The 21208-nt window shown below is 42.7% G+C and overlaps 1 protein-coding gene across 3 annotated transcripts in view; it reads left to right on the top strand.

The window, feature by feature from the left end:
• Window positions 1-21208, top strand: part of LOC118302205 (protocadherin-9) — a 186106-nt gene that overhangs the window by 117198 nt on the left and 47700 nt on the right. For 2 of the 3 annotated variants that reach the window (XM_047331544.1, XM_047331543.1), the window contains one exon: window positions 14458-14533. In XM_047331544.1, the coding sequence (XP_047187500.1) occupies window positions 14458-14533 (76 nt within the window). Of the gene's footprint in view, window positions 1-14331; window positions 14534-21208 lie in introns of all 3 variants that reach the window. The other variant, XM_047331542.1, reaches the window with a different exon arrangement.

Genomic DNA, 21208 nt, shown 5'->3' with positions numbered 1-21208 from the left:
TACAGAAGCTCTGGCTGGGTGGGTCACAAAAGAAGTGCAGGGAGGAAAAGCAAGGTGACCAAATAAGAGAACAAAAAGGAAATATGAAACATAAACAGGAAGAACAAAGTCAGTGTGTAGTGTGTTGTTGGGTAGGTGGGTGGGCAGTGCTACCCGGCATGCTCTAAAGGCAATTCATTAATGCACATAGGTTTAAGAGTGCATTTTGCACAATGAGTAAAGTTACATACATGGCAAAGGCTTTCGCTCCAGTCTTAATTCAGCAGAGCATTTTGGATGAGCCCTGCAACAAACCAACCAGGGTCCCTAAAGTCAAACATCGCGAGGGCTCAGGTCAGTCTGAGGCTTGACAAGCTTCGACATTAGGACGCCAGCGATACTAGGCAACACCAGTAATCAGGGAAATCGTTGAGGGCAAGGAAGGCGACACCGGCACATAATTAGTGATGTCAATGAGACGCTTGAGCTGCAGACACGATTTGTTCAAGCTTCTGTTAGTGTCAAGAGTTAGAGTTGGTCCATATTTAACTAGAACATAGCATAACTCTCACTGTACATTATTGAAAGGGACCCTCCTGTGCAACTAGGCCAGAAATGGTGGGGAGGCTTCGGTTGAACTGACAACAGAAATGGTGGTTCTCTACAGGGGATCTGCAGAAAACCTTACAGTTGTTCGTTGGAGAACTCAGCTGCATGGAAAAACTCTTGTATAGTTAAAGCCAACTGTCAAACCAGGAAGCAACCACGCAGTTAAGTGATCGAGCCAGTGATTTCAAACCAGGAAGCCTATCCAGCTGCAACAATGGAGGAGAATGGATGGGTATGTTAAAGAATAGAACCAGTGTCATTTTGTTGATGATGATTATTGGATACTGTAGCAAAGGATATTCTTTATGTTTTGGACATGATTAAGTGCACGGTGGTTACATGATCTCACCTTGGATTACTGGGAGATTGACCAGTGAAAGTGAGGAAAGTAAAGGAGGCATTGTTGATCTAGCTTAGTTTGATTCTATTTTTATGATCTTTATTTAAAAAACTTTCCCCCCCAAAACACTTTATTTTTTATCCAAAGCGACTTACAACTGAGGGACAACACTGGAGCTCCAGTGTAGGAGGCGACATTGAAGCGCGAGTACTAAATGCTAAATCTGTAAACTGAATCAATACGACAAAGTGTAGGACATCAGGGAAGACGCGCGCCATTTGTAAAGAGCACAGTAAGTGCTAGTTAGGCATGTAAGGGTGTTAGAGGTGTTTGGAGGGGAGGTGCTCTTCAGGAGAGGTGGCACCATGGACAAATGAGTCGGCACCATGTGGGGCTGAGAGGAAGGGGAGCACGTCAGTTGATGCTCATTGTTATGTAAATCTGTTAATAAAGAAAGAGCCTTAAAATGGACGGCTAAGGAGGTGGCACAATCAAGCTTTCGATCTAGTGATGCTTTCACTGACATGAATGGATAACTATAGATGCAACGACTGGAAATTCTATCCGATGTTCAACAGATTACACAAATTATATTGTCTTGTCAATCAGGGCTGCCTATATGTGCCACTGACCGCCAAAGATACTTTTATATTTGTGGACTCAAATCAGGTCAGAGATATTTCACTTGAGTCTTCCTCATTTTCGTTCATGTCTCTGTCCGGTACATCTTTCAATGTTTGCGACGACACCATGTGAGGTCACGTCTGAGAAATCAAAACGGTCTACTGTTTATGAGGAGGAGGTGTGCGCTGGGCGATGTTCTGCTGGGAGACCGATTTATCTGGTCTTTAATGGGCCATATCAAAAGTAAACTGAACTGGTGGTGAGAATTTGAAAAAAAAGAAATACAAAATAAGAAAACCTTTGTGTACGAGTTTCTGCAAAATGCTTTTTACAGATTGTATCTTTCCCTGTTTCCCTTTTTTCTAATTTTTGTCATGAATAGGCCTATGTTACGTAAATTGCCACAATGTTGTGAAATTATTGTCATACTTTTAAGGGCTTTATAAGAAATTGATGCTTTCTTATTAACGTCTTGTGATGCAACCTCAGACACACTGTATGAAACACAGCGTTACCCTTCCTCATATCAGAGCTCAGTTATTTCAGCATCATTTGAAAACCCATTATGGAGAAAAACCATTGAAGTCATTTTTTCTGATATGCTTTTCACTTTGGCCTACACTGGTTAGTGATATCCATTCATGCTGATCTTGATGGCTCCCATCAAGAGCAGCATTCTTCTTAATGTATCTTATGAATCAGATAATGTATGGACCCCCCGCATTGTGGAAAATTCCTCCTGTTTCATTAATACTAATTCTTATTTAATCTCTCCGTCAGTTGATCATGTGCAGATCTACTCTCCATCTTGTTCACACCAACTGTGGAAAAAATAAGGGAGATCATTTTCGAGAAATTCAACAACAGTGAAAATTGCCTCTGCTGCTCTACATACACGTCTAAAAGGTGTTTCAGTCTACATTTTGGCTGGTGGCAGGTTTTCAGTAACAGAAAGAAACAAAAGACACAGAGAGAGAGGGGAAAGTGTTCCTTTTCTTTCACAGTCTCCCAAAATGCAAACGGGCAGGTGATCACATACAAACAAAAACTAATTATGCAGTGCAACACTATCCACCACTCTGCTCCATGTCGGTGCCTCGCTTTCACTAGGAACTGTTGGAGGGAAATTACTGGCTGCTTGGCAACAAAACAAATGGAAAGAAGGGTCTGGGAGATTCTTATTTTCCAGATGATTTGTTGCATCAGAAATAATTGTTGGCAAGATCATTGACCATAACATTAATTATTAAGGCTTGAGCTTAATTGTATTTCCCTCACAGTGACCGTCATCTGAGAAAAAGTTAGCTTCTAATTTTGTATTGGGTGAAATGGCTAAACAGCAGGTGTTTTAACCTGATGTTCTACAAATCCAAGGTTGTGTGCTACAATGAGGATTAATGTGAAGCCACTTCGATTATTTACAATAATGGATGATCTAGTAGAAAAGTGTTCATTGCCAAACATCATAAGCTATGGACTGCTACAACATTAAGCAATGGGAAATTGTACATGCATACAGCGTAATATACATGTATTTCTGTCTATGGTAATATGTGCATGTTTTATAGAAGACTTAAAATGTTATACTTTTCGAATAGCCACACATTGTACATACCCATTGTCCAATTAATTAATGGATGAAAGGTTGATACTGCACCCTAGCATGAAGCATTCTAGTAGAATATTGGCATATGTGACTGATTCTGTATCAAGATGTTATTAGATATTTTCCAGTAGCCAAATATTTCCATAATGTAAATTTTTCAAACCAGACAGATACATCTAAAATGCCGATCCACCCAATAATTGCATGTTGCTGAGTAAAGATCATAAACACCAGTTTTTGCAGAACCATATTGATCACAAAAGCAATACAAAACTACAGTGTACATTTTCATTTACAATTAAAAGGCTTGCACGGTGATATGCTTACCAGTAACTTCACCCTAAAACTGTATCATGTGAGCACATTATGAAAATGTACACTTTGTTTTAATTCCTCATTCAAAATCCTAGTGAAATACGAAAAACAAATTGTTTTGTGAGGTTTCTGCGGTAGACAGGTTGCGTTTGAGCATACATAGACGGTGCAGTGAGTGACCTTTGGCTCAAAACGAGGCAGAGGTAATACCATGCCGTACACTCACGCATGTGTACTGTACCGTCACATTAAATCACATCTTATATGCCTGGCGACAGAGATGTCAGTGGTCACATCGACCATTTAATCCCCACACTGGAGATATTTGGCAACGCTGCCGCTGGCTTGTCATCCAAAGTCTGGGCCGTGATCTCCACCAGTTCAGCAGCTTGTATATTAGGTGTCAGCACACATAGCACAGGGCAGAAAAGTAATCACATTGGCCTACTTTACATCCGTTACATCAAGTCACAATTGTGTTATTAAATGGTTCCAGAGTTTACATTCAAACTCTCAAATTAGGCACAGCCCAATCACTTGCATGAGCAAATAATGGGCTCAGAGCTGGTCTGGTGGGGGTCACTTTAGCTTGAGGCCTCCATATATTGTTCTGCAGCAGCCGTCGACAGCACTGTGGCCACTCGTGCAGTCGTGGCACGCTGCAGTGTTGTTGCAAAGGGCATATTTTTCAAAACCACAATTTTAACTTAGTTTGCGATTGAGGCGATTGTACTAGTTACACCTTCTCTAATGCATTTCTACTTTAAATCTGTCACTTTATATTTATATATAAATATATATATATATATATGTGTGTGTGTGTGTGTGTGTGTGTGTGTGTGTGTGTGTGTGTGTGTGTGTGTGTGTGTGTGTGTGTGTGTGTTATGTCAGTCTTCAATGGCTTGTACACAAAGCGAGCAGCGAGCTGTAGTGGCTCCACACAATGCTTTTCATCATGGACAACATGTCGCACTCCGCTAATTATACCTGGGCCAGATACATTTGTTGAATTGCTGGTCAAAACCACTGGCATGCCCAGGTCGAGCCGGTGAGAGGACTGATTGAATACGTCGGTCACAGTTGGTCTTGGAACATGCACCCTCTCATGCACACCCTGAATGACAGGCACACAGAGAGGGCTGTTAAAGAGACTGGGACTTTGTGTAAAAAATTGTTTTTTTCTTTTTTTTGATGACCCACCAGCAAAATGATGCAGTCAGGAAATATTCTCTGTTCTCTATTCTACCTCTCTGGCAGTTTTGATCTTTCTGTGCACTGTGCTGATCATGATGCAGCACCGCCACGTCCGCTGCTAATGACGGAATTCCACAGAAGTGCAATGTTAGTTAGAAAATGGCGTTGTCAATGAAGACACTTGTCAGAGTTATTGTTGAGAGCTGGAGGGGGCACAACATTCGACTGAATGTCAAAATGAAGGACAAAATAAATCATTCTCCTATTCAAGCCTTTATTAGTGTGGTCCACAATTGAACAAAGGTCTTTCAATTAATCTCAGACCATGAACTGAAAATGCTGTTTTATAGTGAGAGATATTTGCTGTTTTTTTTTCTTTTATCGTTTCAATGTTTAATAGACAGTGGCTACGATGCATAGCAATTCTCTCTCAGCGGCAGTATCAGGCTAATCAGTTGTTTCTCATGCCATTAGGTTTTAGCACCTCACTTATTATCCAGTAAGTTGGATTTAGCTTTTAAATGAGAGACTGTGACAATGTTGATGTGGATTAGTGGCATATTTTCCAGCCTTATTTCATTAGATAAACACCTTCATAATAATACCCTGTAACTATCGACAGAAGCAAAAAATAGAATGCGATTGATTAACTGGGAGAAGAAAAGAGATAGGAAAGTGGAATAAGAATTAAAAAGAAGAAACTTGTTTTAATCCTCAGCTAACAAAGTCTGAATTTGTCAAAGAAGTCACTACTCACATTGCCATGTACGTATGTATTTCATTTGCGTGCTAGTTATTTATAGCATTGAGAACTGCAAAATAATTTAGCTTTTTAGATCATAGTTCTTCCAAGATGCCAATTTGAGCTGTAACTGGACATTGGAAAACATACGCGGTGCAAATTTGGGCATAACAACTAAATATAGTATTTATAGTCAGTAAATTGACAGCACATTCTGATTTGAGTCTGTACAAATATATTATACTGTGATACCCTACAGACGTTAATTAAATAATGCAACAAAAAAAAATTCGGAATTCTTTTTTCTACTGGCTTGTCTGGAAACAAACAAAAACATCTTAAAATCCTTAGATTTTTGTGCAAATGCCATAAAAAAAAAAAAAAAAAAGAAATTAGAAATCTAAACCACCGCTTGCCAAAGTCAACCAGACCTCCCCGCTGCATCGATTTGCGTTTGATCTCTCAAAGCTGGATAATCATGGCTGTGTAAATAGCCATTATTTCCACAGGATAAACAGAGATTCAGCTAAACAAATGTGCGCTTCTGTACCTATTGGGTGTAATGGAAACGCAAATAGGATTTCCATGACAGCTAATACGGTTGTAGGTTGTTATGAATCACACAATATACGCCGCCATGATTGTGCTCTGATCTTGAATGAGCACCAATGCACGCGTAGCCTCTAATGGATCATTAACGCATTTCATTTACGTGTGATTACCTTTCAAAAAGCTTGTGTTCATTTAATCAGGGCAAAGACCACAAAAGGCACAGTCTCAGACGGAGCTGTGAATCGAGCGAAGGAGGAGAAGAAGAAGAAGAGAATAGCTCACACCCATACATCGTGCCGCGGAGCAGAACAGGGACTTCAGTGTGCGGCACCGAGATCACATGGACTGTAACTCATGAACGCATCCAGCTCCCCCCGTTCAGCGCTCAGGGCCCGGCCTCCGCTGCCCTGCAGTTAACTGTCTCGCAGTGTCAAATCCTTCATCCCGATGCAGGAGACGCACGTGGAGAAGAATCGCTGCGTCTCCCGTTTCATGGCTGCGGATGTCGGGGGGGGGGGCAGAGGGTGGAGGCGGTGAGTGAGTCAGTGGTGGTTACCGTTGTGGCTAATGCTCTGTGGCAGTCGCGCAGGTTTCTTTTTTTTCGTCAGGCCCGCTCGAAGTCGCAGAGGGGAACTGGCCGAGAGCCGCTCCTGTCTCGCGGGTCTCACTCAGCCCGGTCCGGTTATTTCACGGGCAACACTAAAGGATCAGGATGAAGAGAGAAAGAGAGGGAGGGAGAGAGAGAGAGGGGGGGGGGGGCTCTGTCAGAAAAGGTTAGGGGTCACTGCGGAGTGGAGGGGAAGAAAAGAGTCGACGGGCCCAAGATGTTCAGATCTAGCCCCAGGTGGTGTTACATGACGTTAATTATACATGAAATTTCATCCTTCTGAAGAGGCCCGTGCGTGTAATTTCTGTTTAATTTAGTGATTTTTCTTTTTTTTTTCTTCTTTCCTGTCTCCTTCGTAGACTGAAATGTGAAAAGGTGAAACCTCATAGAGTATAGATGCGGAGCAAACCTGCCGAGGTTGAGGAGGGCAAGATTTGGACCCATCATGCAAGATGGAACCTACTGCATATCGAAGATAGACGCGCTTGCCTAGGCAATGTAGTCACTTCTGTGTTTTGAGCCGCAAGGCAGCCTGCGGTGTCGGGGCCTGGTTAGCTCAACCTCCGCCGCATCCCGTTCAGCTGCAGTTTAAGCTTCGACTTCAGATACTCTGAGAGCTATTCTGAAGTTGACAGAGATAATCCTAGAAGGTTTGTTCCGTAAGCCTTTTGGCCTATAAAGTAGTGAATGCATTTTTTTTTGTTGCACAAAAGTAGCTTACGCTACAACAGTGCAAGGGGTAGGCTCTTTGATTTTTGGCGTCTCACCTTAGTCTGGGGGGTTTTTTTTGGGGGGGGGGGGGGGGGGGCTTTTGGAGAGAAGTGAAATGAACTCGGTGTGAATCGGTGCAGTGCATGGGTTCATTTTCAGTCCGGTCATCCCAGTGTTCCGGGGTCACATGACATGTTACGTGGTGAAGAGGGTGAGTCGTGAAAAACCCCCATCCATTGGATTTCTGCAGTCTTGTATCTAATACGCAATGTTTTGACTTTTAAGTTGTAATCCTCTCGATCTTCATCCATCTCATTTTAGATATGATCTGGCTGGTGTTTTTTCAGCCATAGCCACAGGAAATCAGATCAGTGCAGCGTGTTGAATGAAGCTGAATGTTCACTTCCGAGGGCTGCACGTGGTGCAGTGGTTAGCGGCAAGAAGGTTCTGGGTTCGAATCCAACCGGCACCTTTCTGTGTGGAGTTTGCATGTTCCCCCAGTGTATGGATCTCCTTCGTTAAAATTAATAAGAAAAAGAAAAACTTCTGCACACCCAACTCTGTGCAAATATCCATGTTTACTTGATTTCATTATAACCCCCGGAACTCGGAAGTTGCGACAGGAACCAAAAGGGTGCTTGGAGAGCGTATACGTCCTCCAAAGGCTTGCGCCCCATCTCACCACGTTAAAGAAACAGAAAAAAAAAACATCTATCCAAATTCATGGGTTGAGGAATTTTTGAGAAATCAGACAAAAAAACTAACTATAACAAACTAACAAAGAGCAATGAAAGCTAACAATACATTTGCAGTACATTACAGGTTGTATGATTTAATTTGAAAGGACATTGGATATATGTATTCAACGATGTTGTTACATATCCCTTTTCATTAAAATGTGCTATTTCTAGTATCTCTTTTCATGCTATTGTGTGAACGTACAAGGAGTTACTGTAATGAGAGATGTGCAGACAAATGACAAGAAAACAAATTGGACTTTGAGGACTTCGGCAAGAGGGAGCTTGTCACAGTCACTGTCATCTGTGAAAGATGACAGGTGAGAGCGCGCGTCTGGTGACAAACACGTTGTGTAACAATGCGCCGGGATTTGTGTTTTTGTTCGCGAGAGAAATAAAAAAAAAAGGCCTTGCCGTATTCTCTGTTGGTTTCGACTATACATGGTTGAAGGATATATCAACAAACGAGAGTGCTGTATGTATATTGCGTCCATAAATCTGCGGGAGACCATTTAGCCCAGAAAGAGTCCAAAAGATGGACTGTGCTGATAATCACATGCTAAGCAAATGCTCCCCAAATGACTAACACAAAGCACACTACTGTTAGACATATTACACACACACACACACACACACACACACACACACACATTCACATACACATACGCACTGCATGTCCACTACTACTCCAAGCTTGCAATTTGGGAAATGGGTCAGAAGTGACTTAGATTTATGCATCTTTGTGCCGGGGTGGTGTGTGCGTGTGTGTGTGTGTGTGTGTGTGTGTGTGTGTGTGTGTGTGTGTGTGTGTGTGTGTGTGTGTGTGTGTGTGTGTGTGTGTGTGTGTGTGTGTGTGTGTGTGTGTGTGTGTGTGTGTGTTTGTGTGTGTGTGTGTGTGTGTGTGTGTGTGTGTATATTTGTAGTGAACCAACCAGCGAGGGAGTGACTGATCGGGCTCCATTGTGGATGTGGCAGAATGCAGATGTCTCTCAGAACTGCCTTGCCTATGATTTAATGATGAAAAGCAGAAGGCGGCAGACTTAGACTCTGGAGAGGCAGCAGGAGCAGACTACGTCAATATTAGAGTCACAATCAAAGTGGGGGGGGGGGGGATTGTGATTTATTTGTCACTCTTTTATTTCAGTGTTGCGTACAGAAAAGAAACTTTTGGGAACTCTTTTTATCTCCGCATCTTTCATCTTTTTTAAGCAGTTTGAAAAGCTTTTTTTTTTTTTTTGACTGTGTTTGTATCATCTGAACAGAGCCCTGGCTGACTGATACGGCGAGGAATTTTTTACGGATGAGCCCAAAGGAAAATCCGAACGTCGTGTTGACAGGAGGCAGTGTCTATCGGCGGCTAATGTTTCACTTGATGCGATGTTATATGGGATGGTACGGCGTGTCAGGGATGCGGAGGGAAACCGTGGGGAATAGTGTGTGACACTCATATGCCCCCCCCCCCCCCCCAAAAAAAAAATAAAAATAAAAATAAAGAATCGTTATCTCGGCAAGTGCTGAAATACAACAACTGCAGTGCAAAGATGTAAGACAGAGCGGTGTTGACAAAGAAATGGAAGAAGAAAAGAAAAAAAATTATCAGCCCGCCCGGTGGAACAAAGAAGACAATCACATTTGTGGCCTACTATTGATATGAAGAAAAAAAAAAAAAGAAAAAGAAAAAAAGAAAAAGGTGTATTTTCCAAGGTGTCCAGCAGATGGCACAGCACCTTTGTCTCGGTCTCTAAGGGAAGGACACAGAGCCAGAGAGAGAGAGAGAAAGAGATATTTCTGTGAGTTTTGTTTTCCTGGTTGACTGATCTCCCTCAGCGGTCTGATTGTGAGAAAGGACTCGTGGGAAGTGTTCTCTCACCGCAGGTGTCAGACTGCTGATAGATAAGATTATTTGTGCGGGTGAGGAGGTTGCATTATTTGTACATTTCTGTGTGTGTGTGTGTGTGTGTGTGTGTGTGTGTGTGTGTGTGTGTGTGTGTGTGTGTGTGTGTGTGTGTGTGTGTGTGTGTGTGTGTGTGTGTGTGTGTGTGTGTGTGTGTGTGTGTGTGTGTGTGTGCGTGCGTGCGTGCGTGCGTGCGTGCGTGTGAACACACATGTCCTTCTGCTCAGTGTGTGCCTCCTCTCATTAATCGGCCGCCTGACAGAAGCGTGCAGTTGCATTGTGGTCAATATGCAACACGGAAGTTGTCTTGGACTCGCACACCGAGCTCCGTGTGGTCGCGGGCGGAGAGGGACAGGGAGGCGGACAGGGAGGAAGCCATGAGGCCCACACCTATTTGTTCTGTGTTTTTTTTTTTTTTTCCTGTCACGTGAGATCAGAGCACAGTGATCCTGCATTCAACCCACTCATTGTGATTGCATGTGGTGCGATAGTTGCACAGTACAGTGTAGAAACAAGTCAAAATTGAACGGTATATATAGAGAGAATTTTCCGAGTGGCTGATTCAATTATCCCTTCTGCCATCTAGTTTAATTATTGCTCTCGTGCAAAAAAAAGGTCAATATCTAATCTCATTCCTGAGTCAGGTGAAACCAAAATGCACACTTTGGATAAACGTATCTGATGAAAGTTTAACGACTCATTAAGTTTCTAATATCTACCTGTACAGAAACTAACAGAGCCCAGAAGCATTTTCAATGAGCACATGAGTGTTGACTAATTTTGAAACTTTGGAGAACACATTGGATGGAGTTCGGTCTGCTGGAGGATAAAACTCTCCACTTTCCCATAGCACGATTTTTTCTAAAGTTGTGATTGATGCTTCAGCGGTTGGCAGGGACTCTCTCCTATTCCTGATTATTTATAGACTTTCTGGAATTGAAACCCTAAAGTGCTGCTATTGGCTTTGTTTTTTTTTCGTAAGCCTGCGTGTTTGGTCAGGCAAATTATAAAAACAAGCGGATAATAAGGGTTAGCAGGCGCGGTAAGCCGCAATATCTTGTAAACTGGCAGCAGGGATAGTTTAAGCCGGTCTTATGCTAATATTACTACAAGTGACTGTCAGCAACAGAGAAATACAAATGTCTCCAAACATGCTCAAACCCACAAGTACACACGTGCACGGATGCCGGCGCCCACGGACGCGCACGGTGCATTTCATACAGAAAACTAGTAATGCGGCGAAATTATGAACGGAACAACCCGGGTTATAGAGAATTACTTTTCAAAGAGGTCTCAATAATTTCATAATGTTGGCTTACGTGCAATGGAGTAATAGTAGACAGTTTTGTAACATCAAATTTTTTGTGTTCTTATATTGTGATGAGTTGAAAATTCAATTTACTGTGGGCGGGGGTTTTTTTGTCCTGGGATTCAAGCAACAGGAGACATAGTCTGATACAGAGGCCGCTGCAGTTCTTTGTGTGTTGACTTAGTCCATGTATTAATCAGGGTTTTCACTTCACTGATGCATGCATGCATACTTATTGTAGCCAGTCGCCCACTGCTCCCAATCCCTGATTTAATGGCTTAGAGCCGTGTTTGTAAAAACCTTTGGTCATTTACAGTTGTAGCATTTCTTTCATTCGATACATGCATTCATCCAGGCATCAATACAAAGTCAACACTTTGACTGCGATTTCCATTCCTCTTTTTATTTGTGTATTTTTTTAAATAGAAGTCCTAAGTAAGTGACCAAAAAAATAAACAGTTGTCTTGGTGAAACGCCGGAGAGAGGTGAAAGAAAAGCTGCCGGTATCGATATTGCTACCTTGACACTCCTGAGCGCAGCCGACACATAGATGCGCTATTTTGCCCGAGGCCGGCTCCTTTGGCATCAGCAGGAAAGAGGAAGAAAAAAAACACATGAAGCCGCTGCTAATTAGGTGCAGAGGCACCAAAGCATGTCAGAGCGTTAGGGCTCGCCGCGGAAAGAACTTTTACGCCTGGCGTCGACAGCGGTCCGTTTCACTGGGTTCACGCTCTCCATAAAGAGCCTTTGAACCACATGCACTCGGCACGCCTCGCCTCATGTGAAACCCACAGCGCTCCGATGCCTAATAAGCATAGCCGTCACGCAAACAAACAAAAGGAGGATGAGGTCTTCCTTCTCCCCATTCTGGCATCTTCGTTTGAAATGCCACATCTGATCACCTGCCTCAGTGACATTTATCCAAAATCCTACTGTTTTGCAAGACCTTTACATTTCTATCCCTCTATCAATCTATCTATCCATCCATCTATCTATCTATCCATCTATCCATCTATCTATCTATCTATCCATCTATCAATCTATATATCCATCCATCTATCTATCTATCCATCTATCCATCTATCTATCTATCTATCTATCTATCCATCTATCAATCTATCTATCCATCCATCTATCTATCTATCCATCTATCCATCTATCTATCTATCTATCTATCTATCTATCCATCTATCTATCTATCCATCTCTCCATCTATCCATCTATCTATCCATCTATCCATCCATCTATCCATCTATCCATCTATTTATCCATCTATCCATCTATTTATCCATCTATCCCTCTATCCATCCATCTATCCATCTATCCATCTATCAATCTATCTATCTCTCCATCTATCCATCTATTTATCCATCTATCCATCTATCCATCCATCTATCCATCTATCCATCTATCAATCTATCTATCTATCTATCTATCTATTTATCTATCTATCCATCTATCCATCTATCCATCTATCCATCTATCTATCTATCCATCTATCCATCTATCCATCTATCTATCGTGCCATTTTTTTCTGTCTGTTTGCTAATCCCAAAATGCCCAATCTTTTCTTTTTCCATTCTTTATTCACCCTTTCTTTGTTTAACTGAATGTTGCACGAGCAGTCCTTAAAATATATAATGAGGTCATTTGCATTAGACTGCAGATTGGGTGACCTTTGCTTTTGCCAATAATTACTGTAAAACCCGCCTCTGTCTGTCATCGGCGAAGGATGTGGCAGGGACCTCTCTGTGCCCACGAAAGGTTAGCTGCGGGCTCGTATCTGGACTTATGAAAAAGCCCGAGGAAAATGTCATTAGAGCAAGGGGAAAAGACACTTGGAATTAACAATTGGAAATTCAATCAGGATGGCTTTAAGGATGGTGTGTGTGTGTGTGTGTGTGTGTGTGTGTGTGTGTGTGTGTGTGTGTGTGTGTGTGTGTGTGTGTGTGTGTGTGTGTGTGTGTGTGTGTGTGTGTGTGTGTGTGTGTGTGTGTGTGTGGGTGTGTGTGTGTGTGTGTGTGTGTGTTTGCAAGCATATATCTCCAACAGAAGGCCTATACGACATGTCCCAGGAGCACTTGTGGGTTAAGAAATTCTACTCGTGAGTGAGAGTGCAGAATGTGGGAGGAAGGACACCCTGGGGGTGACTTCTGTTAACTCTGCAGGCCACTTCGACTTTGCCAACACCCCAAACAAAACTGACAACACAAACTAAACAAAAATCCGGCCGTAAAAAAACGCCCCTGCAGCAGTTTCTCGCAGACGTGGTAATATGACGCCGCCGATATCTGGAAATTTCATGGTAGCCTCCATTAATTACGCCTGACATTAATTACACTGTGTGTTTATGAAAGGCTCACAAATTTTGCACTCTTCACCTTGCTGGATTTTTGTTACAGTGCATGGCGTTTAATTTGCATGCCGTTATTGGTTGTCATTGTGCAGTGAGACGTGACTATTCACCATGTGTTGACTCCCCTTCCCATCTGTAGCTAGTCCCTGAGTCAAAACAGACCTTTTATTCAACAATCACACCGGTGGAAACGTGAAATGAACCTTTTTTTTTATTCGTCGATACTTTCCTTTCTTTTTAATGTAATATTTACTAGAGCTGCAACAGTCAATCGATTAATCGTTTAGTAATCGACTGCTATATTAATCGCCAACTGTTTTGATAATCGATTAAATCGGTACTATTGTTCATGAAAGACAAGTCAAAATGGCTTCCTCGCTGTGAGCATCTTCTGGTTTCCTTGCTCCTCTGTGACAGTGGACTGAATATCTTTGGTGCGCGAACATGGCTAAACTATGAAACTGAACCAATCACCTTGAGGTTTGAGAAACACGCTCCACACTCTTCGACATGTTGTGACATTTTATGGACCAAACAACGAATCCATAAAATCGAGTGAAAACAATCGTGAGTTGCAGCCCCTAGCATTTGCAAAGAAAAAAATCCAACGACTGCTTATTTCAAACGGCACCGATCAGCACTCGTGGCTCAGTGTGAAATTTAAGCCCAATTTGAATTTTTTTGAATTAAATTTTTTTTAAGGGTGCAGAGCAGAGCACTAACGCCAGAGGCTCTGTTTTGTGCTCTTGGTTCTAGTCGCAGCGGCGCGTCACGTTTCACCTGCCGGACGGCTCCCAGGAGAGCTGCAGTGACAGCGGTCTGGGGGACCACGAGCCTGTAGGCAGTGGCTCCCTCCTCACACAACCTCTCCCTCTGGTGCAGGCGCAGGACGACTTCTACGAGCAGGCCTCCCCCGACAAGAGGACCGAAGCCGACGGCAACTCCGATCCCAACTCTGGTGAGTTGTCCCGTGTCTCTGGACTATCATTTCTCGCGCTCAGTTTCTTTCTCTCGGCCTCTTTCTCGCAGGAATTTCTCTCTTTTGCAAACTGTGCGAGTTTCAAAAGTCCCAGCGTTGGCACGTTTAGACAAATGGAAGGCGCTCATTTTGCAATTTCTGCGTATTGTTAGTGCCATAATAGTGTTCTGTCTTCCAAGTGCATTAGGACTCTTTCAGTTTCCCAGTGATCGTATGCAGCCGAAACCTGAACATGCTTTGTTTTTAAGCTCAAACTCCTAGAAAAGAGATAATAAATAGTCATGAAAAACAACATCACTCTCTATAAAGAACTCAACGTACCAAATACCATTTAATTTAGACCCATTTGATTGCTCAAGTAGGTTTCCAGTGGATACACGAGCGGGTCATTCATTTCTCAGTTAATCATCCAGACTTGTTCATTCCTCCCAGGAGCAAACCTGGGCCTCCCATAGGCTCCTCACCTATTTGTGAAACTCATTTGATTTATTTAGAGATGATTTCCCAGTTGGAAGTCTTGGTGCTCGGCTGAAGATGTTAACTTCCCACTATTTCTGGTGGGAATGTACATCTCCGACCCAGTTTTCTCATTTTATCATTAAGAGGTGAGGCGTGCGGGAAGATCAAGCGCATCGCCCCAAGGTCGATGCCAGCTTGCCTACCGAGGCTGGATCAGCCGGCACCGCATAAATACAACTGCTGTGAGTAAACGGTGCGTGCATACGGTTTCGTACAGACTCTTACCGGGCAGATTGACTCACAGTTGGCAGATGCGCTAAGTGAATAGTGTGTAGGCCAGTTGAATCACCGTCTTCCCAAATGAATAGTGCTGCACATTGGGCTAACCATGTGAATTTGCAGTGCAGCGTTATTGCAGGACAATATGATTTTAAATTTGACTCGTAACAGGCTAATAATAAAGGAAAGGGAGTGGTTTATTGCTTAAAAAATGAAGTTGACTGGTCGTGATTATAAAACATTTGTCTCGTAGAGTGAAAGCTGAGGTTTGTCCTACTCTCCAAAAACCAGACCGTGGTCTTTCCCTGGTCCCTACTGAAGCGGATTAGTTGCCGAACCTTAATCCGACACAAACTATTGAAAGCATTGCTCGTAAATATTTTTAAGATACCCAAAATATGTACCTTTTGAATTCTGTTCACTATAAATATTTTGCAGTTCGGTTGATGGAAACGAAATCATTCAACCTTAATTATATATGATGAAATACATGTCTATATACTTATAAATTATTTAATATAATCATATATAAATCATCAATTATTGGCCAGGACTGTTGCTGTGCCCACCGCCTTTCATGGCATGTCGGACACCAATGCTCTACACAATTCTCGAATAGCTATGATATAAGCACGATGAGCAATACAACTCATAAATAAATATATACGAGCCACTAGAAATGCAGGATTAGATTATTGAAAGGCTTGCACTACTTATAGTTATAATTTATTGGAATAACTCAGTCTAGTCTAGAATCTATTCTAATTACTTTTATTAGTGAAGTGCATGTAAAACAAAGCAAAGAAAGACAGGAGTCATACTTTACTAGAAACAAAACATAGATGTAAAACATCAGCCAAAGTTCAGTGAGACAACTATCCTGTTATCGTTATTGATTTAATATCAGATGTTGAAAATGGGCTTGCTGACAAATCTATTGGTGAAAGTTAGCAAACTATAAAATGCATAAAAGTAAATCTATGACGCAACGACACACACACAAGCCCTCCTGCAGCAACAGGACATAAGGCATCATTTTGATCCTTAAACAACGGCAGCGTTGTTAGCGCTGTCCATGGTGCTGTTTCTGTAGGCAGACTATTACCAGGGACGGCAGTGGTCTGTGATCATTGACCTGCTTCTTGGCAGGATAATGATTTTGTGTCTCGTCTGTGAGAGACGTGTTACCTGCCAGTTCTTCTCTCAAACACGCGAACTCTTGTCGTCCCGGGTTAACTGGTTTTTGTCTACTTTTTTCTCCGTCCGATATGTAAAATGCTCCATCAGCATATGGATGTAATCGATGTACGACACGGCAGCATCCAGGGGGAGATATCCGGCACTATTATCTTCTCAGTTGAGTGTATTGTCTTACACAATTTGAAAAAGAAAATGACTCCATTCATTCAGTGCAAAATTTAAAATGAGGAGTCTGTGGACTTACTATCTTCTGATAAATTAAGACTGGCAATCAATCAATCAATCCATAAGATCAATATGCTTTCCTCACCTTTGTGCAGGATGCCGATGAAATATTTATTTCAAGAGAGTTTATTTGAGACGGTTGCAAGCAGCGTTGGGATTTGAGACAGATTGAAGTTGCCTTCAGAAGAGAGACATTAGCATGTAGTCCTCCTGATGGTAAGGCAATTGATGTTACCCACCCACACAGTATTAAGGGACATGTAAAAAGGAATTGTTATCTTTATTAAATATCATTTTTGTTTCACATGAGACAAAAAAGCACTGCATGGTGATATACATGGAGACTACGTTAACCTTCAGAGGCCACAGGTCGTTTGCGTAGACAACCTATTGTGAGCCAATGTTTTTAAGGTGAGGCGACCTTGAGGGGCCCTAATGATCGTGACCGCGACGGGAGCGATGGCGGACGTCAGGTGGTGGTCAAGTGTATTGAGCGACAAAGTTGGGGTGGACGAGTCGGTTCCCGAAACACCAGTTTGACACAGGACAGGAAAGCCACAATTGTTTGCCCCCCCCCCCCCAACAACCTTGACCCCGTGTTTATGATTGTAATCACCAACTTGTTGAAGTTCTCCAACCTCTTAAAACCTCCCTCGGTACTGGTGACCAGTTCACACTCGCGGGAAGATCCGTAGCACTGCACTACGCCCCAAAGGTGTTGACACTTTTGTCAACATGTCGACAAAATTAGATCGGGTCGATTCTCCACAGCGCAGCGCTCGCGTTCATCTCACAGAAACCATGAGTGCGAAAGGTATAATTAATGTACCTCGACAGGCATCGAACACCGGCATGACAGCGAACCAGGGGTGATTTCCTGCCTTTAAAGCTGTCGTTATGTCTGCGTCCTGGTCTCCTCATCTGATTTTTTTTTCTTCAAATGTTTCATTTATTTTTTTCCAAGTGAGCTTACTAATTATCCTCGATGTAATATAGGAAAGTGGTAAGACTGATGCGTAGGACGGGGCTTCCATCAGAACTCGGGAAACGTACACAGTGTGGGATTTGTTAAAGTCTGATGGCAGAGTGTGGAGCGAAAAGAGATGTTTTGATGTCTCTTTGTGACTTGAATATATATTCCTCAATCTTTAGCACTGTAAAGAGAAAAGAAAGGGAAAAAAAGGATTTTACAAACGAAACAAGAAACAAAATCAGCTGAACATGAAAGCGAGCGAGAGGAGCAGATGGATGGTAATCAGGGCACGGCCGATTGAGTCAACGTGATTTGAAGTGAGAACGAGGCTCCGCAGTAGTAAGTAATATGCAGGCGAATGTGGTTGCTGAGAAGAAGAAGACCTCAGAGGACCCCTTTTCCACGGTAATGATGGATTTTAAAGGTTAAGGGTGTTTTCCAAGTGCGATTTTTTTCATACAAAAGCTCTTAAATTTGATACACATAATTCCCAAAACAGCACTTTGGAGCAAGTGCAGGTGCAGGGTCATTGAGAGCGTCGCAGCATTCGCTGTCCGCGGTGCTGAACATAGGAACAAATCCATTTTTTTTGATTCCATTCGCCGCATTAGGGTTCTCCATAAACCGACCACCGTAAAGCACAGACGCAACAAATGACGGCTGTAGACACAGTGCGTGCACTTGAGATCGTCAGCATGAGCACGTCATGAAAAAAAGAGAAGAAAAAGAGGAGCCTAATTTACAGTCAGCGGTGACAGCCTCCAGCCTTTGGAGTTCCGCACGTTGGTGGGTGGAAGTGAGTTTGAGAGAGTTAACTTGGTGAAGTCTACTTTGATCCGTTTGGCCGCTGCTCAGCGTCGCCCCGAAGCACAAATTAAGCCATTCTGTCATCGAATCAAACCGGTTTCCGATGAGGCTTCATTTGGCCACAAAAACAAATTCTAAATCTCAATGACAAAATAATTAAACAGTGTAAATACTCCAGAATGAGATAAATAAATAAAAGAGAGAGGAGCAAATGGAAAGCCGATCATTAGGAAAATAAGTGGCATCACAGCCAGATTGGCTTAATTAGTTTTGCCAAAATGCGGCGGCTTACCCTCCTCTTCCTCGCCACGCTTGAAGGTTGTCGCGACAGAGGCCACGCTCGACGATCGCTCTCAGAGTGACGGCAAGCAAAACAGTTTGCTCATGTTAAAAAAAAGAAAAAAGAAAATCAGAAACTGAATCTCACACGCTACACGAGCTGCTCCCAATAAATTTAAATGGATGCTTGGCAAGGATGATTAGGCCCCTCACGTTTCCAAAGAGGGAAACGATCTGAGGACCACAGAGGGGATTCGCGACACGGGGAAAACCGGAAATCTCTCAAAATATAATGAGAAGAAGTTCTGTTGCATGTTGCATATCTTCTTATTTACTTTTTGTCAACCGTGCCCTCGCCCAGTGCATCTGGGGCATGTCAAATGCACCGATTTTCTTTCACGGTCACACTTGCATGTGGAATTGTCATGCAAGTATTGAGCCAAACGATATCCAGAACCTCAAGTTGCGGATCACAGTTTCATGTCCTCCTGTATTGTATTTCAAGGATGCATGTAGCTCCAGGCCACACCCCGTAAAATAAATGATTAAGGATGCAGCCGTTGCCCTGGTTACCTAGTGTTTTGGATGGAGCCGCCAGTGGTGGACTGGCAGCAAATCGCCGTCCCGAGGGAGTTATTAGGCAGACAGCAAAGTTTGAATTGATGTGGAGCTGTAAGTGTTTTTTAATGCGTCCATCTCCAAAGAGGCTTTTCGTTTACTCTGCAGTGGAAACTGCAGGATAATTAGCAACGACGACACGTCTGATGTTGCACACAAACACAGAGCTTTTTGCAGAATCTGGTGCTGTACTGAAAAAAAAGTTTTACCAGCGAAACCGATGTGTGTGTGTGATTGTGGCTTGATGGTGATCTCCAAAAAAAAAAAAATCTTTCAAGGGCGCTTGGGGGTCAGTCGCTACACACAGAACGCTGTTTCTCGCAGCAAAACAAAAGTGTGTGATCGCACTGTGCACTATACAAAATAAGGTTGGTAAAAAAAAACGAAACTTACATTGAATGGATTTGAACTGCACTTTTCTCCTACAGCCATCTGACAGTGTAACCGTATTTGGCTGCTTACCAAGCACTTTGTTCGGCCGGATTGTCTGCAGACCGCTCACCTTCCCGGTGGCCACTGGTCAGCGGACGGAGATTTCGGAAGTGAGTCAATTTCCCGTCTCGCGTAACTATTTCCTCTGACAGTTTACCTGTTTCAACCCTCGGTCCCTCTGACCTCCTCGTCGGTGACAGACGGAATTCTCGGGCTGTTTGACAGATCTCCGCTGTATCATTGCCGCGGTGCGCAGTCGAAGAGCTCGTTTTCACTCGTCGTGGAAATCATTGCCTCCGTGGCAGCAGGACATATTGCAGCAGCCGTCAGCAACTCAACATGGAGGGAGAAAAGGAAAGAAAACAACACCACGCTTTTCAGGCCGATTAACCTTATCTGAAAGACTTACTAAAGGCAGATTTGAAATCACTCACTGGCCTAGCAACATCAAGGCTGCAAACCCATAATGCAACACACCGGCACTCGCTCCATTCCAAAGGCATTTTTGTTTTTCATGACTGAACATGTAATTGCTTTGACCTGCAACAACAGACAACTCCCGTTTTCTAAGTTAAAGGAAAGACACAAATATTGTCGTGTAGAAGATAACTTATCATAGGGTTTTTTTCTGTTCATTCAGTTAACGTGGCGCAAATAATGCTTTGGCACTGCGCCTGGGAGCAGAGGGACTTTTAGATTGGGCCACTAACTATTGTGGATTGTAGAGCCGGTAAAAGGGAAATCACTGAATGGCTCATGGCCATCTCTCACGTCCATGCTTCATCATAGGTGACTCCCACTTTAGCTTGTGCCTTACTGGGTACATCTCCGGAACATTGACTTGAAATGAGATATTCTGTCTGTAGGTCACTCTATTAAATGACAAATCGAATAAACAACGCGATGGAGGACACAAGCGCAACACACTGAATAACTTCTAGGACCAGCGCTTGTCCCTCTGCAATTAGAGTAGAGTGATTTTTTTTTCTTCACAGTTTGTGCAAAATCAAACTTAATTAAACAAAAACGATTCACAGAAGAAATGTTTGCTTGTGATGAATCATAAATATGTCACTCAGATACATTTCTGGAAAAAAAAAAAAAGTATGAGTTTTAAGTGAGCCCTGAATACTTCTGTGCCATGTTGTACATTCGCTATCGTGGATTGGATGTACATCGATGCGAGTCCCTTAACTACAAAGAAGCAGAAATAATACATGACAGGAGAGTGCCCAGAATAAACAGAGAAGAGAGTGCAGTGAGATAGGGATATTTATAAAACATTAAAACAACCATTATTGACTAAAGTGCTGTATAAATGATTTAAAAAACATTGCAGACAAGCAACTCAGAGCAGTAAGACAAAAAGATCCCTTGCACAG

The sequence above is a fragment of the Scophthalmus maximus genome, chromosome 4 (genome assembly GCF_022379125.1).
Source record: "Scophthalmus maximus strain ysfricsl-2021 chromosome 4, ASM2237912v1, whole genome shotgun sequence".
Lineage (NCBI taxonomy): Eukaryota > Metazoa > Chordata > Actinopteri > Pleuronectiformes > Scophthalmidae > Scophthalmus > Scophthalmus maximus.
The sequence above is the reverse complement of the archived record's forward strand: the minus strand, read 5'-3'. Positions and strand labels throughout refer to the sequence as shown.